Here is a 21537-nt window from a genome sequence, read left to right as displayed (position 1 = left end):
TTCTGACTGTACTGTCTCTTAGTGTCTTAAACCAAGGAGGAAATAAAAGGTGAATTCTGTGAGGTAAGTATTGGATCATAATTACAACAAAAATAACGAGTAATGGAGGAAGCCATCACTCCAGTAGCAAAACAGATTTTCAATTCAACTTTTCAACCTGCCCAAGCGTTTGAGTGGTGCCACATTGTTCACGCCACAAAGGTAACCAGTTCGCTTTCCTTAGAGCAGCAACTACCAACAACTATCAGAGCGCTCAGGCTCAAGTAGGCTGAACTCAAATGCAATGACTCTCAGACACTCTTGGAAATCAAAAAGGTTTGAAGCCGGTTTTAATAACAAAAACTCTCAATGTACAAAATACAACAAAAGGTGTTCAGTGATCAACATAACTAAAGGCGCTAAGGATTTTCTCAAAAGGCAAACAAAGAAGATACTAGACAAGGTAGCGAGGGCAGACTATCAGACAGGCGGGAAACACACCAGGAAGTCAAGGACCTGAAACGAGAGGGAAGTTAGGTTTCACAGTAAAACAGGAAGTGCTAGACACAACATGATGCCAGTAAACAAAACCTGAACAAACACCACGAGTCATGACAACAACACAGGATACACTGCAGCTGTTTCCAAATTTCTGTGAAGAAACAATCAACACCACTCTCGAAATAAAAGAAGAAAGAAGTATGTTCACTGAAGAGGTAAAGTGAAATTCTCCTAATTTTATATGGAGTAAGAACCATCACACAGACAAGTAATTCCACTGGATGACCAGTCAGCCTTCATTTTCCCAGGTGGTCGTACCTGGTTGCAGACAATGTTGCATAGTGAGAGTGAGGCTTATAGGGAACCAATTAAAACACCAGTGCTGTCATTATTTCGTAGCTATTACATTATCAACATACTTCAGAATGATGAAAAAGCTTGTCTGTTGTCAGTTTCAGTACTTACTTTTTGTCCCTCCCTTTAAAACCCTTTGAGTCCAGGTTTATGTTTTGCAGACTTTCTGTCTTGTTTGCCTTTGTTTAGCACATTTTTAACTGTCTTTAGCTCACATGCATGTCACTCTTTTTTCAGCTGTAAGTCTGATTGATCATTATGTGAATTTAACAATGTATAAAGTGATACAATGGTCCATAAAAAACATAACTCTCTGATACAGCAAATCATGTGCTAATCCAGAGTCCAGAGTCCAGCTCCTCTACCTGGTTTTCCTGCTTGTCTTTAGTCCCATATGCAAACATTTCTCTCAGGTTTCTGTGTGATTCAGCAGCAGCATGGAGCAGATCTCAGACTATCTCTGCAGGTATAAAAACTACAACTTTACCATCGGACATATAACTGCGGAGTACATTGATTCACTCCAGAGCTTTGAAATCAGAGATAGTGACATATTCGTCATCACTTATCCAAAGTCAGGTCAGTGAATGAACTCTTCCAGATCACATTATTTGCATTTACAGTTTTGTCCTGACTGGGAACAGATTCACTGATCAGGTATGATGTCTCATAACTTAAATTTTGTCCCCCCACAGGCACAGTATGGTCTCAGCAGATCATCATCTCCATCTGTGAGTTGGGTGGGGGTCTGAATGAATATCCAAACAACATGGAGCAGATGCCATGGTTGGAGTACAGGGAGGGTCGAGCTGATTACTCTCTACGACCCTCTCCTCGGCTGTTTGCCTCTCACCTCACCCCTGCTCTCATGCCTCCAGGACTGAAGGACAAGAAGGCAAAGGTCAGTGTTTTATGGAAGCTCAATCCTGCCAAGAAAATATGTATGTGTGTATTTATATTGCCGGACTGTTCTTCTATATTACGCATGTGCTTAAATTACAAATTAAGGAATCTTAAAAAAGGAAATTATTTCAATGGAGTTTGGCATGGAGGACAAAATTGCAAGTATTGGTTTCACCTCTGGGCTGATTGTTGTTTATTCTTATGTCAGATTATCTATGTGATGCGGAATCCAAAGGACAACGTTGTCTCTTATTACCACTTCAGTCGTGGCCTTGCTGATCTGGAGACACCAAAGAGCTTTGAGCACTTTTTTGAAGAGTATTTGAAGGGCAACGGTGAGTTCCCTCAGAGTCTGGATGATGATGAGATCCAGTGTTTTTCTTGTGTCATGTCGATTGTGTTCATTAGGATAAATATAATCAACTGACACTTCATGTTTAATGAAGGCATTAAATTATGGGTTACATTATTCTGTTATACAGTTGGAGGATCATCCTGGTTTGACCACATCAGAGAGTGGCATTCAGTGAAAGACCAGTACAACATCCTCTTCCTGACCTATGAGGACATGGTCTTGGTAAGATGTGTTTTTCTGTCTGTGTTGGTTCAGTGTTCTCATGTAGCTTGAACTTCAAAATAGTTTGAGGAATTGAAGGCAGACATTACAAATATATTTAATACATTGAATTAAGAAGCCACATTCATTTATTTGAATATTAACTTCTATTGAGCACTAAGTTATCTGTCTGTGTTTAAATTTGTGTTTTAGGACCTGAGGGCAGCTGTAACTAAGATCTGCACCTTCTTAGGGAAAAACCTGAGTGAAGCGGCCATTGATCAAGTTGTAGAAAAATGTACATTCAGCAACATGAAGAAAGACCCAAAAGCCAATTATAAGTTTATACCAGAAACAAGGTTGCAGGGAGACTTCATGCGCAAAGGTAATGTCCCTGTAGCACTTGTACAGAAACATGTAAACAGACATCAGGTAGAGTTTTTGTTTTTTCATTACAGGTAAGATCGGTGACTGGAAGAACCACCTGACTGCAGCTCAGAGTGAAAGAGTCGATCAGCTCCTTCAGGAGAAACTGAGTGATATGTCTCTGAAGTTCATCTGGGAATAAGCAGAGCAGCCACACCGACCACGAGATGCTTACATCTGTTCATGATCTGGATTGGATTGGACCTTTTTGTTTGTTTGTTTCTTGTTTGTGTTTTTGCCTTGTTTCTGCATTTGTAAGACCATTTTTGCAGATTGCTGTAAAGCATTAAAAATAATAACAATAAAGCTGAAAAACAAAAATCCCAAATCTTAATATATATGTATTGTTCAGTTTTACATATTGACTACAAGACATAAAACGTCACCTTCACTCTGCTGAAAAGTCCATTCTCAGTGTATGTATGTGCAGATTTCAGGTTTTCACATCCAGCTTGTGTAAGTTGCATATTTGACCACAGTTGGCCTCCAAACTAGTTTTAGATCATTCCTCCATCAGCAGATGAAAGTGAAAACAGCTGTGTGGAGTCACTGCTAGCACAGGTACCATTCTGCTGTGTGAAACTCAAATATTCAAGTGAAGGAAGAATCAGCAAAATACATTTTTGTGTAAAGGGGACTTTAATAACGCTGCAAGGAGGAATTTCTGACCATAATGTCTCAATTTTAACCACAAGGGGGCTCTAGAGACCTGATCCCGTGGTACAATGAGGGTTTGGAATTTGCAGCCCAGTGCTGTCTAAACACAGGCTGAGTCCCCTCAACACTTTCACTGTTGTACACCATGAGTTTTTCTAATGAGTTCTGGTTGAATGACAGAATGGTTAAGGCAGACTGCACCAGAAAAGAAATACATGGAATCAAGTGTAAAGAAAACCAGAGGAGGAGGTGTCAGAGAGACGCATGAAGTCACTTTTTGTTCAGTTGGTAGCCTGACAGCTTGATGGCAGTAATGACTCACTTCAGCAGTGCAGAAACAGACTTTCAGTCTGTCCAGAGTCCAACTCCTCGCAGGTGCAAATATTTCTCTCAGGTTTCTGTGTGATTCAGCAGCAGCATGGAGCAGATCTCTGACTATCTCTGCAGATATAAAAACTACAACTTTCCCGTCGGACAGGCAACTACAGAGTATATTGATTCACTCCAGAGCTTTGAAATCCGAGATAGTGACATATTCCTCGTCACTTATCTAAAGTCAGGTCAGTGAGACAAACTCTTCCAGATCACATTATTCATTTACAGTTTTGTCGTGCCTGGGAACAGATTCACTGATCAGGTATGATGTCTCATAACTTAAATTTTGTCCCCCCACAGGCACAATATGGACTCAGCAGATCATCATCTCCATCTGTGAGTTAGATGGGGGTCTGAATGAATATCCAAACAACTTTGAGCAGATGCCATGGTTGGAGTTCAGGGAGGATCGAGCTGATTACGCTCTACGACCCTCTCCTCGGCTGTTTTCCTCTCACCTCATCCCTGCTCTCATGCCTCTGGGACTGAAGGACAAGAAGGCAAAGGTCAGTGTTTTTTGGAAGCTCAATCCTGCCAAGAAATTATGTAAGTGTGTATGTATACATATGTGTGTGTGCGTATTTACATCTACATTTACATTCATTGTTTTTCTGGTAGGAATGTTCTTCCTTATTTAGTGTGTGCCTAAGTTACAAATTAAGGTATCATAAAACAGGAAATTATTTCAATGGAGTTTGGCATGGAGGAGAAAATTGTAGTATTGGTTTCACATCTGAGCTGATTGTTGTTGCTGTATTCTTATGTCAGATGATCTATGTAATGCGGAATCCAAAGGACAACATTGTCTCCTATTACTACTTCAGTTGTGCTGCCGCTGAGCTGGAGACACCAAAGAGCTTTGACCACTTTTTTGAAGAGTATATGAAGGGCAACGGTGAGTTCCCTCAGAGTCTGGAGGATGATGACAAATCCAGTGCTGAAAAAGTTTAGAAGACAACAATCTGATCATGATGACGTGACAGAAAGATTGGAAAGAATTGTTTTTTTTATGTTAGAAAAGTCTGGTTATGTTTGTGTTGACAGCATGTGTCGACATGATTAGGAACATTTCCAATACAACTACACAATGACAGTTTAAGATTTCGATTTTTTAAAAATCTTCTTCAGCCAAGAAAACTTTTACAGACAAGGTTTGGCTCCTTCAGAGCTGAGTGATCAATGTGTCTCTATAGGAGTGTAATGTGCAGCAGCTCTTTTCTGCTGCATTCAGTAGATTTTGTAACTCTGCAGAAACATTACTCTGCACACGTCTGCTGAAATGATGAATCACTATTTATTTCTGTAATGTTATCCAAAGTGTTGGACTGACCGTCCCTGATGGGGAGAACTACTGAACTTCAACTTCAGCTTTTCTTGTGTCATGTTGATTGTATATGTAAACTCTTAGGATAAATGTAATCAACAGATGCTTCATGTTTAATGAGGACATTAAATGATCAGTTACATTATTCTGTTACACAGTTGGTGCATCATCCTGGTTTGACCACATCAGAGAGTGGCATTCAGTGAAAGACCAGTACAAAATCCTCTTCCTGACCTATGAGGAAATGATTTTGGTGAGATGTGTTTCTTTATCTGTGTTGTATAGTGTTTTCATGTGGCTTGAACTTCAACATGGTTTAAGGGAGACATTACAAATCTACTTAATACATTTATTTATTTGAATATTAACTTCTATTGAGCACTAAGTTATCTGTCTGTGTTTAAATTTGACTTCTGTTTGTGTTTTAGGACCTGAGGGCAGCTGTAACTAAGATCTGCACCTTCTTAGGGAAAAACCTGAGTGAAGCGGCCATTGAGCAAGTTGTAGAAAAATCTACATTCAACAACATGAAGAAAGACCCAAAAGCCAATTATGAGTTTATACCAGAAATAAGGTTGCAGGGAGACTTCATGCGCAAAGGTAATGTCACTGTAGCACCTGTACAGAAACATGTAAACAGACATCAGGTAGAGTTTTTGTTTTTTCATTACAGGTAAGATCGGTGACTGGAAGAACCACCTGACTGCAGCTCAGAGTGAAAGAGTCGATCAGCTCCTTCAGGAGAAACTGGGTGATATGTCTCTGAAGTTCATCTGGGAATAAGCAGAGCAGCCACACCGACCACAAGATGCTAACATGTTGTTATTCATTTACAGCGTGTGTGTGTGTGTGTGTGTGTGTGTGTGCGTGTGTGTGCGTGCGTGTGTGTGTGTGTGTCACTTACCACATATACAGAAGCTGCTAATGTGTAAACTGCACCAGAAAAAGGATCCTTTAAAACGCTTCCTAACCCACAGTTTGACCTCTGTATCAGGGAAAATGAACACACATGAATAAAAACAGTAATAAACTCAATCTGTTGTCATCATTGAGTGTCAAAATGAATTAATTTGTGTTTCTTTATATATGCTGAAGAGGAGAAAAGAAAACAGGATTCATTTGGAAACAGAGTCTCTAGGTGATGAGCCAGCTGTGCCCAGAGAATAATTCATGATCTGGATTGGATTGGACCTTTTTGTTTGTTTGTTTCTTGTTTGTGTTTTTGCCTTGTTTCTGCATTTGTAAGACCATTTTTGCAGATTGCTGTAAGGCATTAAAAAGAAAAACGCTGAAAAAGAAAAATCCCAAATCTCAATATATCAGTATTGTTCAGTTTTACATATTGACTACAAGACATAAAACGTCACCTTCACTCTGCTGAAAAGTCCATTCTCAGTGTATGTATGTGCAGATTTCAAGTTTTCACATCCAGCCTGTGTAAGTTGCATATTTGACCACAGTTGGCCTCCAAACTAGTTTTAGATCATTCCTCCATCAGCAGATGAAAGTGAAAACAGCTGTGTGGAGTCACTGCTAGCACAGGTACCATTCTGCTGTGTGAAACTCAAATATTCAAGTGAAGGAAGAATCAGCAAAATACATTTTTGTGTAAAGGGGACTTTAATAACGCTGCAAGGAGGAATTTCTGACCATAATGTCTCAATTTTAACCACAAGGGGGCTCTAGAGACCAGATCACGTTGAACACTGATCCCGTGGTACAATGAGGGTTTGGAATTTGCAGCCCAGTGCTGTCTAAACACAGGCTGAGTCCCCTCAACACTTTCACTGTTGTACACCATGAGTTTTTCTAATGAGTTCTGGTTGAATGACAGAATGGTTAAGGCAGACAACACTAGAAAAGAAATACATGGAATCAAGTGTAAAGAAAACCAGAGGAGGAGGTGTCAGAGAGACGCATGAAGTCACTTTTTGTTCAGTTGGTAGCCTGACAGCTTGATGGCAGTAATGACTCACTTCAGCAGTGCAGAAACAGACTTTCAGTCTGTCCAGAGTCCAACTCCTCGCAGGTGCAAACATTTCTCTCAGGTTTCTTTGTGATTCAGCAGCAGCATGGAGCAGATCTCTGACTATCTCTGTAGATATAAAAACTACAACTTTGCCGTCGGACAGGCAACTACAGAGTATATTGATTCACTCCAGAGCTTTGAAATCCGAGATAGTGACATATTCCTTGTCACTTATCTAAAGTCAGGTCAGTGAGACAAACTCTTCCAGATCACATTATTTGCATTTACAGTTTTGTCCTGACTGGGAACAGATTCACTGATCAGGTATGTGCCCCCACAGGCACAGTATGGACTCAGCAGATCATCATCTCCATCTGTGAGTTGGGTGGGGGTCTGAATGAATATCCAAACAACTTTGAGCAGATGCCATGGTTGGAGTACAGGGAGGATCGAGCTGATTACTCTCTTCGACCCTCTCCTCGGCTGTTTTGCTCTCACCTCATCCCTGCTCTCATGCCTCTGGGACTGAAGGACAAGAAGGCAAAGGTCAGTGTTTTATGGAAGCTCAATCCTGCCAAGAACTTATGTAAGTGTGTATGTAAAGATATGTGTGTGTGCGTATTTACATCTACATTTACATTCATTGTTTTTCTGGTAGGAATGTTCTTCCTTATTTAGTGTGTACCTAAGTTACAAATTAAGGTATCATAAAACAGGAAATTATTTCAATGGAGTTTGGCATGGAGGAGAATATTGTAGTATTGGTTTCACATCTGGGCTGATTGTTGTTGCTGTATTCTTATGTCAGATGATCTATGTGATGCGGAATCCAAAGGACAACATTGTCTCCTATTACTACTTCAGTTGTGCTGCCGCTGATCTGGAGACGCCCAAGAGCTTTGACCACTTTTTTGAAGAGTATATGAAGGGCAACGGTGAGTTCCCTCAGAGTCTGGAGGATGATGACAAATCCAGTGCTGAAAAAGTTTAGAAGACAACAATATGATCATGATGACGTGACAGAAAGATTGGAAAGAATTGTTTTTTTATGTTAGAAAAGTCTGGTTATGTTTGTGTTGACAGCATCTACAAATACAGATCACATGATTAGGAACATTTCCAATTTACACAGTTGGAGCATCATCCTGGTTTGACCACATCAGAGAGTGGCATTCAGTGAAAGACCAGTACAACATCCTCTACCTGACCTTTGAGGAAATGATTTTGGTGAGATGTGTTTTTTCATCTGTGTTGTAGAGTGTTTTCATGTAGCTTGAACTTCAACATGGTTTGAGGGAGACATTACAAATCTACTTAATACATTTATTTATTTGAATATGAACTTCTATTGAGCACTAAGTTATTTGTCAGTGTTTAAACTTGTTCTGTTGGACTTCTGTTTGTGTTTTAGGACCTGAGGGCAGCTGTAACTAAGATCTGCACCTTCTTAGGGAAAAACCTGAGTGAAGCAGCCATTGAGCAAGTTGTAGAAAAATCTACATTTAATAACATGAAGAAAGACCCAAAAGCCAATTATGAGTTTCTGCCAGAAACAAAGTTGAAGGGAGACTTCATGCGCAAAGGTAATGTCCCTGTAGCACCTGTACAGAAACATGTGAACAGACATCAGGTAGAGTTTCTGTCTTTTCATTACAGGTAAGATCGGTGACTGGAAGAACCACCTGACTGCAGCTCAGAGTGAAAGAGTCGATCAGCTCCTTCAGGAGAAACTGGGTGATATGTCTCTGAAGTTCATCTGGGAATAAGCAGAGCAGCCACACCGACCACAAGATGCTAACATGTTGTTATTCACTGACAGCGTGTGTGTGTGTGTGTGTGTCACTTACAACATATACAGAAGCTGCTAATGTGTTAAGTGCACCAGAAAAAGATTCCTTTAAAACACTTCCTGACCCACAGTTTGACCTCTGTATCAGAGAAAATGAACACAAATGAACAAAAACAGTAATAAACTCAGTTGGTCAATCTGTTGTCATCATTGAGTGTCAAAAGGCATTAATGTGTGTTTCTTTATATATGGTGAAGATGAGAAAAGAAAACAGGATTCATATGGAAACAGATTCTGTAGGTGATGAGCCAGCTGTGCCCAGAGAATAACTTTATATCACTTCATGATCTGGATTGGATCGGACCTTATGTGCTTGTGTGTTTGTTTTTTTGTTTTTTTGTTTTGCCTTGTTTCTACATTTGTAAGACCATTTTTGCAGATTGCTGTTAGGCATTAAAAAGAAAAAGAAAAAAGCTGAAAAAGAAAAATCCCAAATGTCAATATATCAGTATTGTTCAATTTAACATTTTGACTACAAGACATAAAAAGTCACCTCCACTCTGCTGAAAAGTCCATTCTCAGTGTATGTACGTACACTTGTGTAAGTTGTATATTTGACCACAGTTGGCCTCCAAACTAGTTTTAATATCGCAAGGATACGCAAGAAAATCATTCCTCCATCAGCAGATGAAAGTGAAAACAGCTGTGTGGAGTCACTGCTAGCACAGGTACCATTCTGCTGTGTGAAACTCAAATATTCAAGAGAAGGAACAATCAGCAAAATACATTTTTGTGTAAAGGGGACTTGAATAACGCTGCAAGGAGGAATTTCTGACCATGATGGTCTCAATTTTAAAGACAACCTGACAGCTTGATGACAGCAATGACTCATTTCAGCAGCACAGAAACAGACTTTTCCGAGGTCTTTAATAGCAAACCACTTTAAAGTTTGTTTAAGCAGAGAAGTATCTATGGAAGCCAGGGTGTCTTTTTCAGAAAGGCCTCTTTAATACTCACATAGTTCCTCATATTCACACATCAGAGCTGCCCAGTACAACCACAGTGTGACCTGCTGGCCACTGAGCGGCTCCACTGGAGCTGTTGTCCTTGCATACGGACATCCCAGTGTTGGTGACGAGGGAGCTTCTACCCTCATTTAACTGTAAGACATACAAGAAATAAAAGAAGAAAGAAGTCTGTTCACTGAAGAGGTAAAGTGAAATTCTCCTAGTTTTATGCGGAGTAATAACCATCATACAGACAAGTAATTCCAGGGGTGGCTGGCATCGGGGTAGAGAGGGGAGTAGAAGAAAACATTAGGAAAAAAAAGGAGTTCATTCTCTGATACAGCAAATCATGTGCTAATCAAAGTCCAAAGTCCAGCTCCTCTACTTGTTTTCCTGCTTGTCTTTAGTCCCATATGCAAACATTTCTCTCAGGTTTCTGTGTGATTCAGCAGCAGCATGGAGCAGATCTCTGACTATCTCTGCAGATATAAAAACTACAACTTTCCCGTTGGATACACAACTACAGAGTACATTGATTCACTCCAGAGCTTTGAAATCCGAGATAGTGACATATTCCTCATCACTTATCCAAAGTCAGGTCAGTGAATGAACTCTTCCAGATCACATTATTTGCATTTACAGTTTTGTCCTGCCTGGGAACAGATTTACTGATCAGGTAAGATGTCTCATAACTTAAATTTTGTCCCCCCACAGGCACAGTATGGACTCAGCAGATCATCATCTCCATCTGTGAGTTGGGTGGGGGTCTGAATGAATATCCAAACAACTATGAGCAGATGCCATGGCTGGAGTACAGGGAGGGTCGAGCTGATTACTCTCTACGACCCTCTCCTCGGCTGTTTTCCTCCCACCTCACCCCTGCTCTCATGCCTCTGGGACTGAAGGACAAGAAGGCAAAGGTCAGTGTTTTATGGAAGCTCAATCCTGCCAAGAAATGATGTATGTTTAATGGAGACTCTGAACCCTCAGTTACTTCCAATGCATGGGAGCTTCATTGCCATTAGTGTGCAAGTGTGTGTTTGAGAAGATGAATGTGAGGCCAGTCAAGCACATTTATTAAGGGAGAAAAAAGCCATATAAGTGCAGTCAATTCCATATACTACACTTCAGTAATAGTAGATCATAGTAGGTTTACAACACTTAAACATTTGACTTTCTAAAAATTTGAATGCACATACTTAGTACAACCTTTATGTTCCTGGCAGGACTGTGCATCCATATTTAGTATGTGCCTAAGTTACAAATGAAGGTGTAAAAAAAAAAAGTGAATTATTTTGGGTTAAACTTTGGCGTGGAGGAGAGAATTGGATGAAATGGTTTGAAGTCTGGGCTGATTGTTGTTTATTCTTATGTCAGATTATCTATGTGATGCGGAATCCAAAGGACAACATCATCTCCTTTTACCACTTCAGTCGTGCTGCCGCTGACCTGGAGTCCCCCAAGACCCTTGAACACTATTTTGAAGAGTATATGAAGGGCAACGGTGAGTTACCTCACAGTCTGGATGATGATGGACAGCCCAGTGCTGAAATTACAGGACACATCATTCTGTTATACAGTTCTTGCATCATCCTGGTTTGACCACATCAGAGAATGGCATTCAAGGAAAGACCAGTACAACATCCTCTTCCTGACCTATGAGGACATGGTTTTGGTAAGATGTGTTTTTGTCCGCGGTGGTTTAGTGTTCTCATGAAGCTTGAACTGCAAAATGCTTTGAGGAATTGAAGGGAGACATTACAAATCTATTTGAAACGTTGAATTAAAAAGAGCCACATTTAATATTAACTTCTAATAATGACTAAGTTATTTGTCAGTGTTTAAACTTGTTCTGTTGGACTTCTGTTTGTGTTTTAGGACCTGAGGACAGCTGTAACTAAGATCTGCACCTTCTTAGGGAAAAACCTGAGTGAAGCAGCCATTGAGCAAGTTGTAGAAAAATCTACATTTAACAACATGAAGAAAGACCCAAAAGCCAATTATAAGTTTCTGCCAGAAACAAAGTTGAAGGGAGACTTCATGCGCAAAGGTAATGTCACTGTAGCACCTGTACAGAAACATGTGAACAGACATCAGGTAGAGTTTCTGTCTTTTCATTACAGGTAAGATCGGTGACTGGAAGAACCACCTGACTGCAGCTCAGAGTGAAAGAGTCGATCAGCTCCTTCAGGAGAAACTGGGTGATATGTCTCTGAAGTTCATCTGGGAATAAGCAGAGCAGCCACACCAACCACAAGATGCTAACATGTTGTTATTCATTGACAGCATGTGTGTGTGTGTGTGTGTGTGTCACTTACGACATATACAGAAGCTACTAATGTGTAAACTGCACCAGAAAAAGATTCCTTTAAAACTATTTCTGACCCACAGTTTGACCTCTGTATCAGGGAAAATGAACACACATGAACAAAAACAGTAATAAACTCAGTTGGCCAGTCTGTTGTCTTCATTGAGTGTCAAAAGGAATTAATGTGTGTTTCTTTTTATTAAAAATATGCAATTAAAAATATACCAGAATGAAAATATACTAAGGCAATAAAATATACTAAACAATAAACAATAAAATATATCAATGAAATGTGCCAACAGAAAAAATTATACACAGTGAAATGTACCGACAGAATAAAATATACCAGTGGAATGTACCGACAGCAGCTGAAATATTGAAATATAATAATTTTAGAACTTCAAAATCCTAAAAAATACAGGTATGAAGAGTCAGTGCTAGATGCTTCAACTACGTAGAGGACAGTTTAGTTTATTATTTACACTTTAAGAAACAGTTTCAGCGCAAATCAAAAAGTCTGCACCTCACTTCATCTCCTGCTGTTTGTGTTTCTTGACTTCAGTCTGATATCTGCAGGTAGCTGTGAGCTGGCATTTGCTAACCAGCAGCTAATGGGGTGGCAGCTGTCACTCCTTAAAAATCCCTCGTCACCCCATCGGCCACCCCAGTTTTGGACAGTCAAATTAAAAAATACAGACATATACATGAAAGGTTGTGCCTGGTCAGAAATTAACAAGTATGAAACAGACAGTAAGAGAAAAACAACACATATTTGTTGACACTTTCCACAACAGTCAGTGTTAAGTTGTACGCTCTTATTAATAATGATGACTATAGAACGAAAAACAGTATGTTGGTGTGTGTGTGTGTGTGTGTGTACACATGTATATCAGGGCTGTGAAACTGAACTCAACTTTTTAAAAACATTCACGATAAATGTAATTTGGAGATCTGCTATGGTCAAAGTGCTTTTATCATGTGCCACTGTTATGTTTTTGAGTTAAAATATCTTCATTTAGAGGCCTTTCTAAGCAAATACTGATGTATGTGATTGTGTGTGCTTAATACAGCATATAGCCACATGCAAAGGTTTATAAATTCTGACTCCTCAAACTTTTTCCCAACAATTAGCAGCCAAGTAAGGTGTTTTCAGGGTACACAGGATGAGGATGAAACCTGAAATAAAGCCCCTTAAAGGAAGCTTGCTCATGAGTTTAATTATGGCCTTGCAAAGAGTTCAGACACAGATAAGAGTTTGTTGATGAAAGGACAAGAATACAGTGTCTTTAGAATCAGTTCAGAGGTCATGAAACTGGTCTGAGCTGAATGAGGTCAGGGGGCTGCAGAGTCCAGAGTCCAGCTCCTCCACCTGGGTTTTCCTGCTTGTCTTTCGTTCCCAGATGCAATCATTTCTCTCAGCTCTCTGTGTGATTTAGCAGCAACATGGAGCTGATCACCAACTATCTCTTCAGGTACAAAAACTACAACTTCCCCATCGGATACCCAACAACAACTGCAGAGTACATTGATTCACTCCAGAGCTTTGAAATCCGAGATAGTGACATATTCCTCGTCACTTATCCAAAGTCGGGTCAGTGAGACAAACTCACATTACAAATCACAAATCAAATCAAATCACATTATTTGCATTTACAGTTTTGTCCTGGCTGGGAACAGATTTAATGATCAGGTTTTTCTGGACTGTGTAAAACAAGATCCATTCAGCCACCGCTCTGCTGTTAACACTCGGGGAAAGCTGTGCTGTGCAGCACGAAGGTACGTCAGGTGGAAAGAGGGGACCTCCGCCCCACAGAGATGACGGATGCAGAGCTGGACCGAAGTGTCGTGACAACCATCCATATCGTCTCTTATTATGGGGAACTTGAGACATCTCCCTTATAAAGATGAAAGAGCTAACGGCGAAGACCCGACTGCAGAGGGAGTATCGCGAGTGTAGCGTCATGTGCTGCACGCAGACGTGACTGAATTAACTCACGCCGCACTCGCATGTCGTTTTGAACGGATTTCACCTTCTGATAGCATAGTGATGTTTGTGAACAACAGATGGTGTGTCCCAGGACACGACAGTGTAAAGCGCAGCGCTACACGAGCGATGTAGAGCGGCTCGCTGTTAACATTCGGCCATGTAACCTCCCGCGGGAGTTCTCGCACGTTATCGCGACAGCGCTGTACACAACCCTCCGTCGGCCGATGCTGCATCGGCATGCGAGTCCCGACACAGACATCGCACCCCCCAGGCCCTCCCCGTCATGTTTGGAGACTTAAATCACGCTTCCCTGTCTTCCACCCTCCCCACCTTCACCGAGTATATTAAATGCCAGACTAGAAACAGGTGAATACTTACTGTATGGGCCCTAAATCTGGACACCTTGAGCACCTTTCCCACACCACTTAACAGTCTTCCACTCCACATCAGACTTCACATCCCTCCACCCACTGCACTCAACATGAGCCACCCCCCAGCCTCTCCAGATTACGCCGTGATCTGCTTCCTGTGATCTCCAACAAGATGATCCTGCCACTGGAGTAGACAGGGTCAGAGTGTGGTGCTGCTGCCCCCCCCCCCCCCACACACAGACACAGTAATGGGAAAGTTTAAATTTAACAACCGTACAAATTGTTACAAATTTGCTCATCACGTTGAACATGGCTGTAACATCTTAATTTCCCCGGTGCGGCATTAGTAAATTTTTATCTTATCTTGTCTTATCTTAACTTAAATTCTGTTCCTCCACAGGCACAATATGGTCTCAGCAGATCATCATCTCCATCTGTGAGTTGGGTGGAGGTCTGAATGAATATCCAAACAACATGGAGCAGATGCCATGGCTGGAGTACAGGGAGGATCGAGATTACTCTGTACGACCCTCTCCTCGGCTGTTTTCCTCTCACCTCACCCCTGCTCTCATGCCTCCAGGACTGAAGGACAAGAAGGCAAAGGTCAGTGTTTCATGGAAGCTCAATCCTGCCATGCAAATAAAAGACTTTTGGGGAAAGTTATAAGTCTGAAAATACATGTTCATATATATGTTATCCAAAGTCACAATTGTGAGTAAGGTTGCAAATAATTCATCTGCTGATCATTTTCTTGATGGATTGGAAAGAACAGATTCATTGTTTGCTCCATGAAATGTCAGAAAATGTATGCAAAAGTTTCCCAGAGCCCAAGGTAGTGTCTTAAATTGCATTTTTTGTCTTCTTCAAGCAACAGTTTAAAACCCAACAACATTCAATTTATGATTATGTAAGATGGCTGAAAGCAACCAATCCTCACAAATGAGATGCTGGAACGATCACCATGTTTCACCCCCTAAAAAAACAAATCTCATTACGCAATAGATCAATTATCAAAATAGCTTCAGAGTAATTTTCCCTCAATATACTCCTTTCATCCACATGTCAAGGTGTCTTCGAGCGACACTGCACCCTGAGTTGCACAGGCTAACACTGTTCCATTGTCATCGATGTGTGAGTGTGTATTTGAATGGATGACTGTGAGGCACATTAAGCACTTTGTCCATGAAGGACGGAAGAAAAATGCTATGTGAGTGCAGTCCATTCCATACGCTACAATTCTGTGATGGGTTTTCACATTTACAACACTTGAACATTTGACCCTCTGAAAAACTATTATACAAATTCAAAATTTGTGATTTGTTAAAATTGCTTCTGTTTTCATAGCAGGAATGTGCTTCCATGTTTATGTGCCTGAGCTACAAATTAAGCGATCATAAAATAGTGAATTATTTAAATGCAGTTTGGCATGGAGGTATTGGTAATGGAGGTTTGGTGTTGTTTTCAACTCTGGGATGATTGTTGTTTAATCTTATGTCACTTGAACATTTGACACTCTGAAAAATTATTATATAAATTCAACACTAATTACAAATTGAGGGATCATAAAATAGTGAGTTATTTAAATGCAGTTTGGCATGGAGGAGAGAACTTTATATAATGACTGATTGTTGTTTGTTCTTATGTCAGATTATCTATGTGATGCGGAATCCAAAGGACAACATGGTCTCAGGTTACCACTTCAGTCGTGCCCTCAGCACCCTGGAGACACCAAAGAGCTTTGAGCACTTTTTTGAAGATTTTTTGAGGGGCAACGGTGAGTTACCTCAGAGTCTGGATGATGATGACCAATTCAGTGCTAAAAAAGTTTCGATTCGTATTCATAAGCTCTTAGGATAAATATAATCAACAAACACTGCATTTTTTATCAATATATTAAATTATCAGTTACATTATTCTGTTATTCAGTTGGAGCATCATCTTGGTTTGACCACATCAGAGAGTGGCATTCAATGAAAGACCAGTACAACATCCTCTTCCTGACCTATGAGGACATGATTTTGGTAAGACCTGGTTTTCTGTCTGTGGTGGTTCAGTGTTTCCATGTAGCTTGAACTGCAATTTGGCTTGAGAAGTTAAAGGGAGATGTTACAAATCTATTTGATATGTTGGATTAAAAAGGGCCACACTTATTTGAATATTAACTTCTATTGAGGACTAAGTTATCTGTCTGTGTTTAAACTTGACTTCTGTTTGTGTTTTAGGACCTGAGGACAGCTGTAACTAAGATCTGCACCTTCTTAGGGAAAAACCTGAGTGAAGCAGCCATTGAGCAAGTTGTAGAAAAATCTACATTCAACAACATGAAGAAAGACCCAAAAGCCAATTATGAGTTTATACCAGAAACGAAGTTGAAGGGAGACTTCATGCGCAAAGGTAATGTCACTGTAGCACCTGTACAGAAACATGTAAACAGACATCAGGTAGAGTTTTTGTTTTTTCATTACAGGTAAGATCGGTGACTGGAAGAACCACCTGACTGCAGCTCAGAGTGAAAGAGTCGATCAGCTCCTTCAGGAGAAACTGGGTGATATGTCTCTGAAGTTCATCTGGGAATAAGCAGAGCAGCCACACCGACCACGAGATGCTAACATGTTGTTATTCACTGACAGCGTGTGTGTGTGTGTTTGTCACTTACCACATATACAGAAGGTGCTAATGTGTCAACTGCACCAGAAAAAGATTCCTTTAAAACACTTCCTGACTCACAGTTTGACCTCTGTATCAGAGAAAATGAACACACATGAACAAAAACAGTAATAAACTCAGTTGGTCAATCTGTTGTCTTCATTGAGTGTCAAAAGGAATTAATGTGTGTTTCTTTTTACGTGGTGAAGGCTGCTTTGGCCACTGGAGCCGACTCCACACTTCAATTCTCTTCGTCTGGAATGAGAAGAGGAGACAAGGAAAAAGTTTAGCAGCAAATAAAACAGGATTCAAATGGAAGCAGATTCTCTAAGTGATGAGACAAATGTGCTGTTCAAAACCACAGAGAATCACTTGTCTTCAGTTCGTGATCTGGATTGGATGTGGTTCAGGGATTTATTCAGAGGAGTTTTCCTGATGACTGATTAAACCTGCTTCTTGGAACAGACCCCTGAATTTATACTGGAATAATAATTCAAACAATGTTGCGATGTTTCACTTCATAAATTTTTGATGAAAGTGAATTCGGGCAATAAGGCCGAAAAGATAAAATTCAGATTTTTCCCCTCTCTTTTCCAAGCTTGGGGACAATTCATAAATTAACAGATTTTTTCCCTACAAAATGCATCTAAATGCATTTGATGAATGATGATGACTGAAACATAATTATTTTGGGAATTCAAAATCTTAAAAAATGTGGTGGTGAACCTCGCTCCATCCTTGCTTGTGAATGACTGAGCCTGAGCCTTTTACACCCAATCATGATGCTATCACCTGTTACCAATCAACCTGTTTACCTGTGGAATGTTTCAAACAGGTGTTTTTGGAGCATTCCACAACTTTCCCAGTCTTTAGTTGCTCCTGTCCCAACTTGTTTGAAATGCGTTGCTGCATCAAATTCAGAATAAGCAGATATTTACAAAAATCACTGAAGCTGATGAGGTCAAACATTAAACACATTGTCTTTGTACTGCTTTCAATTGAATATATGTCACAAAGGATTAGCAAATGATCGTACTGTGTTTGATGTTTTACACAGCATCCCAACTTCTGTGGAGTCCTGGATTATATTTCTGTTCACTGCTTTTATAATGTGCCACAGCCATGTTTTTGAGTTAAAATTTCTTCATTTAGGGGCTTTTCCAAGCAAATATTGATGTATGCGATTGTGATTGAATCAGCATATAGTCGCATGCAAAAGTTTGGACACTCCTGGTCAGAATTTCTGCTAGTGTGAATAGTTAAGTGGGTAGAAATTGGACTGATCTCGAAAAGGCGTAAACTTAAAGCTGAAACATCCTCTTCAACATTTTAATCAAGATTTTGTACAATTATAGAGAGAAAAAAGGGAAAGGAGCGCCATGCAAAAGTTTGGACACCCGAAGAGATTTGAGCTCTCAGATAACTTTCACCAAGGTGTGATCACAATCATGATTAGGAAAGATCAGTTGATACAAATTTCAAAGCTTTATAAATTCACACTTTGTCCCAACAACCAGCAGCCAATCCAAAGTGTTTTCAGGGTACACAGGATGAGGTTGTTTTTTCAAAATAAAAGCCTCAAAAAGTAGCATGTGGACAGGATACTCAGGATGAGGCTTTTTTTGTATCATCAATAAATGCCCACAACAGTCATTGTACACTCATAGGAACCTTCGGATAGACATATTTTTTTTTGTGTGTATTTTGTTTCAATTAAACTCCTTTCATGTTTTGTATCCTTCATCCCTGTTTAACATCAGACAGTTTAGCACCTTTTAAAATGTCCAAGTGATACACTTGCCCATAAAAAATTATGACTGTCTGATACAACCAATCATATGTTAATCAAAGTCCAGAGTCCAGCTCCTCAACCTGGTTTTCCTGCACTTCTCTATTCCCAGATGCAACCATTTCTCTCAGGTTTCTGGGTGATTCAGCAGCAGCATGGAGCAGATCTCTGACTATCTCTTCAGGTATAAAAACTACAACTTTCCCATCGGATACCCAACAACAACTGCGGAGTACATTGATTCACTCCAGAGCTTTGAAATCCGAGATAGTGACATATTCCTCGTCACTTATCCAAAGTCAGGTCAGTGAACGAACTCTTCCAGATCACATTATTGCATTTACAGTTTTGTCCTGGCTGGAAACACTTTCACTGATCAGGTATGATGTCTCATAGCTTAAATTTTGCCCCCCCCCCCACAGGCACAGTATGGTCTCAGCAGATCATCATCTCCATCTGTGAGTTGGGTGGAGGTCTGAATGAATATCCAAACAACATGGAGCAGATGCCATGGCTGGAGTACAGGGAGGATCGAGACTACTCTGTACGACCCTCTCCTCGGCTGTTTGCCTCTCACCTCACCCCTGCTCTCATGCCTCTGGGACTGAAGGACAAGAAGGCAAAGGTCAGTGTTTTATGGAAGCGCAATCCTGCCCCTTTTTTTAAAAAAAAAAAGACTTTAAAAAATATATATAGGGAAAGTTATGAACTATAAGTCTGAAAATACATGTTCATATATATATATATCGTCCTAAGTCACAGTTATGAGTAGGGTTGCAAATAATTCATCTGCTGATCATTTTCTTGATGCATTGGAAAGAACAGATTCATTGTTTGCTTCATGAAATGTCAGAAAATGCTTGCAAAAGTTGCCCAGAGCCCAAGGTAGAGTCTTAAATTGCATTTTTTTTCTTCTTTTTCTGTTTTCTTCTTCTTCTGTTTCACCCCCTAAAAAAACAAATCTAATTACGCAATAAATCAATTATCAAAATAGCTACAGATTAATTTTAGTTGCACAGGCTAACGCTGTGCATGGCAGCTCCATCGCCATCGATGTGTGAGTGTGTTTGAATGGATGAATGTGACGCACATTAAGCACTTTGTCTGTGAAGGAAGGAAGAAAAATGCAGTGCAGTCCATTCCATACGCTACAATTCTGTGATAGTATTTCAGTGCAGTTTGGCATGGAGGTATTGTAATGGAGGTTTGGTTTTGGTTTAAACTCTGGGATAATTGCTGTTTATTCTCATGTCAGATTATCTATGTGATGCGGAATCCAAAGGACAACATGGTCTCCTGTTACCACTTCAGTCGTGCCCTCAGCACCCTGGAGACACCAAAGAGCTTTGAGCACTTTTTTGAAGATTTTTTGAAGGGCAACGGTGAGTTACCTCAGAGTCTGGATGATGATGACCAATCCAGTGCTGAAAAAGGTTTGATGACAACAATCTGATCATGATGACTGGACAGAAAGATTGGAAAGAATTTTTTTTTTAGGTCAGGATTATGTTTGCTCTGGCAGAATCTGCAAATACAAAACACTTGATTTTGAACATTTTCATCAACGATGAGTTAAAATTTTTAAAAAGAAATTTTCTTCAGCCTTTTTACAAACAAGGTTTGGTTCCTTCAGAGCTGAATGATCAATGTGTCTCTGTAGGAGTGTAATGTGCAGCAGCTCTTTTCTGTTGCATTCAGTAGATTTTGTAACTCTGCAGAAACATTGCTCTGCACACGTCTGCTGAAATGATGAATCACTATTTATTTCTGTGATGTTATCCAAAGTGTTGGACTGACTGTCCCTCATGGGGAGAAGTACTGAACTTCAACTGTAGCTTTATCTTGTGTTATGTTGGTTGTATTTGTAAGCTCTTAGGATACATATAATCAACAGATGCTTCATGTTTAATGAGGACATTAAATGATCAGTTACATTATTCTGTTATTCAGTTGGAGCATCATCCTGGTTTGACCACATCAGAGAGTGGCATTCAATGAAAGACCAGTACAAAATCCTCTTCCTGACCTATGAGGAAATGATTTTGGTAAGACCTGGTTTTCTCTCTGTGGTGGTTCAGTGTTTTCATGTAGCTTGAACTGCAATTTGGTTTGAGAAGTTGAAGGGAGACATTACGGGCCACACTTATTTGAATATTAACTTCTATTGAGGACTAAGTTATCTGTCTGTGTTTAAACTTGACTTCTGTTTGTGTTTTAGGACCTGAGGGCAGCTGTAACTAAGATCTGCACCTTCTTAGGGAAAAACCTGAGTGAAGCAGCCATTGAGCAAGTTGTAGAAAAATCTACATTCAACAACATGAAGAAAGACCCAAAAGCCAATTATAAGTTTCTGCCAGAAACGAAGTTGAAGGGAGACTTCATGCGCAAAGGTAATGTCACTGTAGCACCTGTACAGAAACATGTGAACAGACATCAGGTAGAGTTTCTGTTTTTTCATTACAGGTAAGATCGGTGACTGGAAGAACCACCTGACTGCAGCTCAGAGTGAAAGAGTCGATCAGCTCCTTCAGGAGAAACTGGGTGATATGTCTCTGAAGTTCATCTGGGAATAAGCAGAGCAGCCACACCGACCACA

General features: G+C 40.1%; 6 protein-coding genes across 6 annotated transcripts; all 6 read left to right on the top strand.

Annotated features, from left to right (window-relative positions):
• The first annotated feature begins 581 nt into the window (after positions 1–581).
• LOC121621070 (amine sulfotransferase-like) lies at positions 582–2977 on the top strand. Its single transcript, XM_041957378.1, has 6 exons — positions 582–1413; positions 1530–1735; positions 1946–2072; positions 2220–2314; positions 2507–2678; positions 2752–2977. Exons 1-6 carry the CDS (start codon positions 1272–1274, stop codon positions 2859–2861), a joined length of 852 nt encoding a protein of 283 aa, XP_041813312.1. The 5' UTR covers positions 582–1271; the 3' UTR covers positions 2862–2977.
• An 817-nt stretch (positions 2978–3794) lies between these two features.
• Positions 3795–5858, top strand: LOC121621265 (amine sulfotransferase-like). Its single transcript, XM_041957660.1, has 6 exons — positions 3795–3936; positions 4052–4257; positions 4520–4646; positions 5234–5328; positions 5504–5680; positions 5754–5858. Exons 1-6 carry the CDS (start codon positions 3795–3797, stop codon positions 5856–5858), a joined length of 852 nt encoding a protein of 283 aa, XP_041813594.1.
• A 1289-nt stretch (positions 5859–7147) lies between these two features.
• Positions 7148–8810, top strand: LOC121621297 (amine sulfotransferase-like). Its single transcript, XM_041957710.1, has 6 exons — positions 7148–7289; positions 7385–7590; positions 7853–7979; positions 8177–8271; positions 8456–8632; positions 8706–8810. The coding sequence occupies exons 1-6, from the start codon at positions 7148–7150 to the stop codon at positions 8808–8810; spliced, it is 852 nt and encodes a 283-aa protein (XP_041813644.1).
• A 1486-nt stretch (positions 8811–10296) lies between these two features.
• On the top strand, positions 10297–12073 carry LOC121621298 (amine sulfotransferase-like). Its single transcript, XM_041957711.1, has 6 exons — positions 10297–10438; positions 10555–10760; positions 11218–11344; positions 11421–11515; positions 11719–11895; positions 11969–12073. The coding sequence occupies exons 1-6, from the start codon at positions 10297–10299 to the stop codon at positions 12071–12073; spliced, it is 852 nt and encodes a 283-aa protein (XP_041813645.1).
• A 1518-nt stretch (positions 12074–13591) lies between these two features.
• Positions 13592–17083, top strand: LOC121621301 (amine sulfotransferase-like). Its single transcript, XM_041957715.1, has 6 exons — positions 13592–13739; positions 14907–15109; positions 16154–16280; positions 16433–16527; positions 16729–16905; positions 16979–17083. The coding sequence occupies exons 1-6, from the start codon at positions 13592–13594 to the stop codon at positions 17081–17083; spliced, it is 855 nt and encodes a 284-aa protein (XP_041813649.1).
• Positions 17084–19096: 2013 nt separating this feature from the next.
• Positions 19097–21514, top strand: LOC121621292 (amine sulfotransferase-like). The gene is made up of 6 exons (XM_041957704.1): positions 19097–19244; positions 19364–19566; positions 20197–20323; positions 20892–20986; positions 21160–21336; positions 21410–21514. The coding sequence occupies exons 1-6, from the start codon at positions 19097–19099 to the stop codon at positions 21512–21514; spliced, it is 855 nt and encodes a 284-aa protein (XP_041813638.1).
• The last annotated feature ends 23 nt before the right edge of the window (positions 21515–21537 follow it).

Source organism: Chelmon rostratus, chromosome 17, assembly GCF_017976325.1.
Source record: "Chelmon rostratus isolate fCheRos1 chromosome 17, fCheRos1.pri, whole genome shotgun sequence".
NCBI classification, from domain to species: Eukaryota; Metazoa; Chordata; class Actinopteri; order Chaetodontiformes; family Chaetodontidae; genus Chelmon; species Chelmon rostratus.
This window is presented reverse-complemented; position numbering and strand designations above follow the sequence as displayed.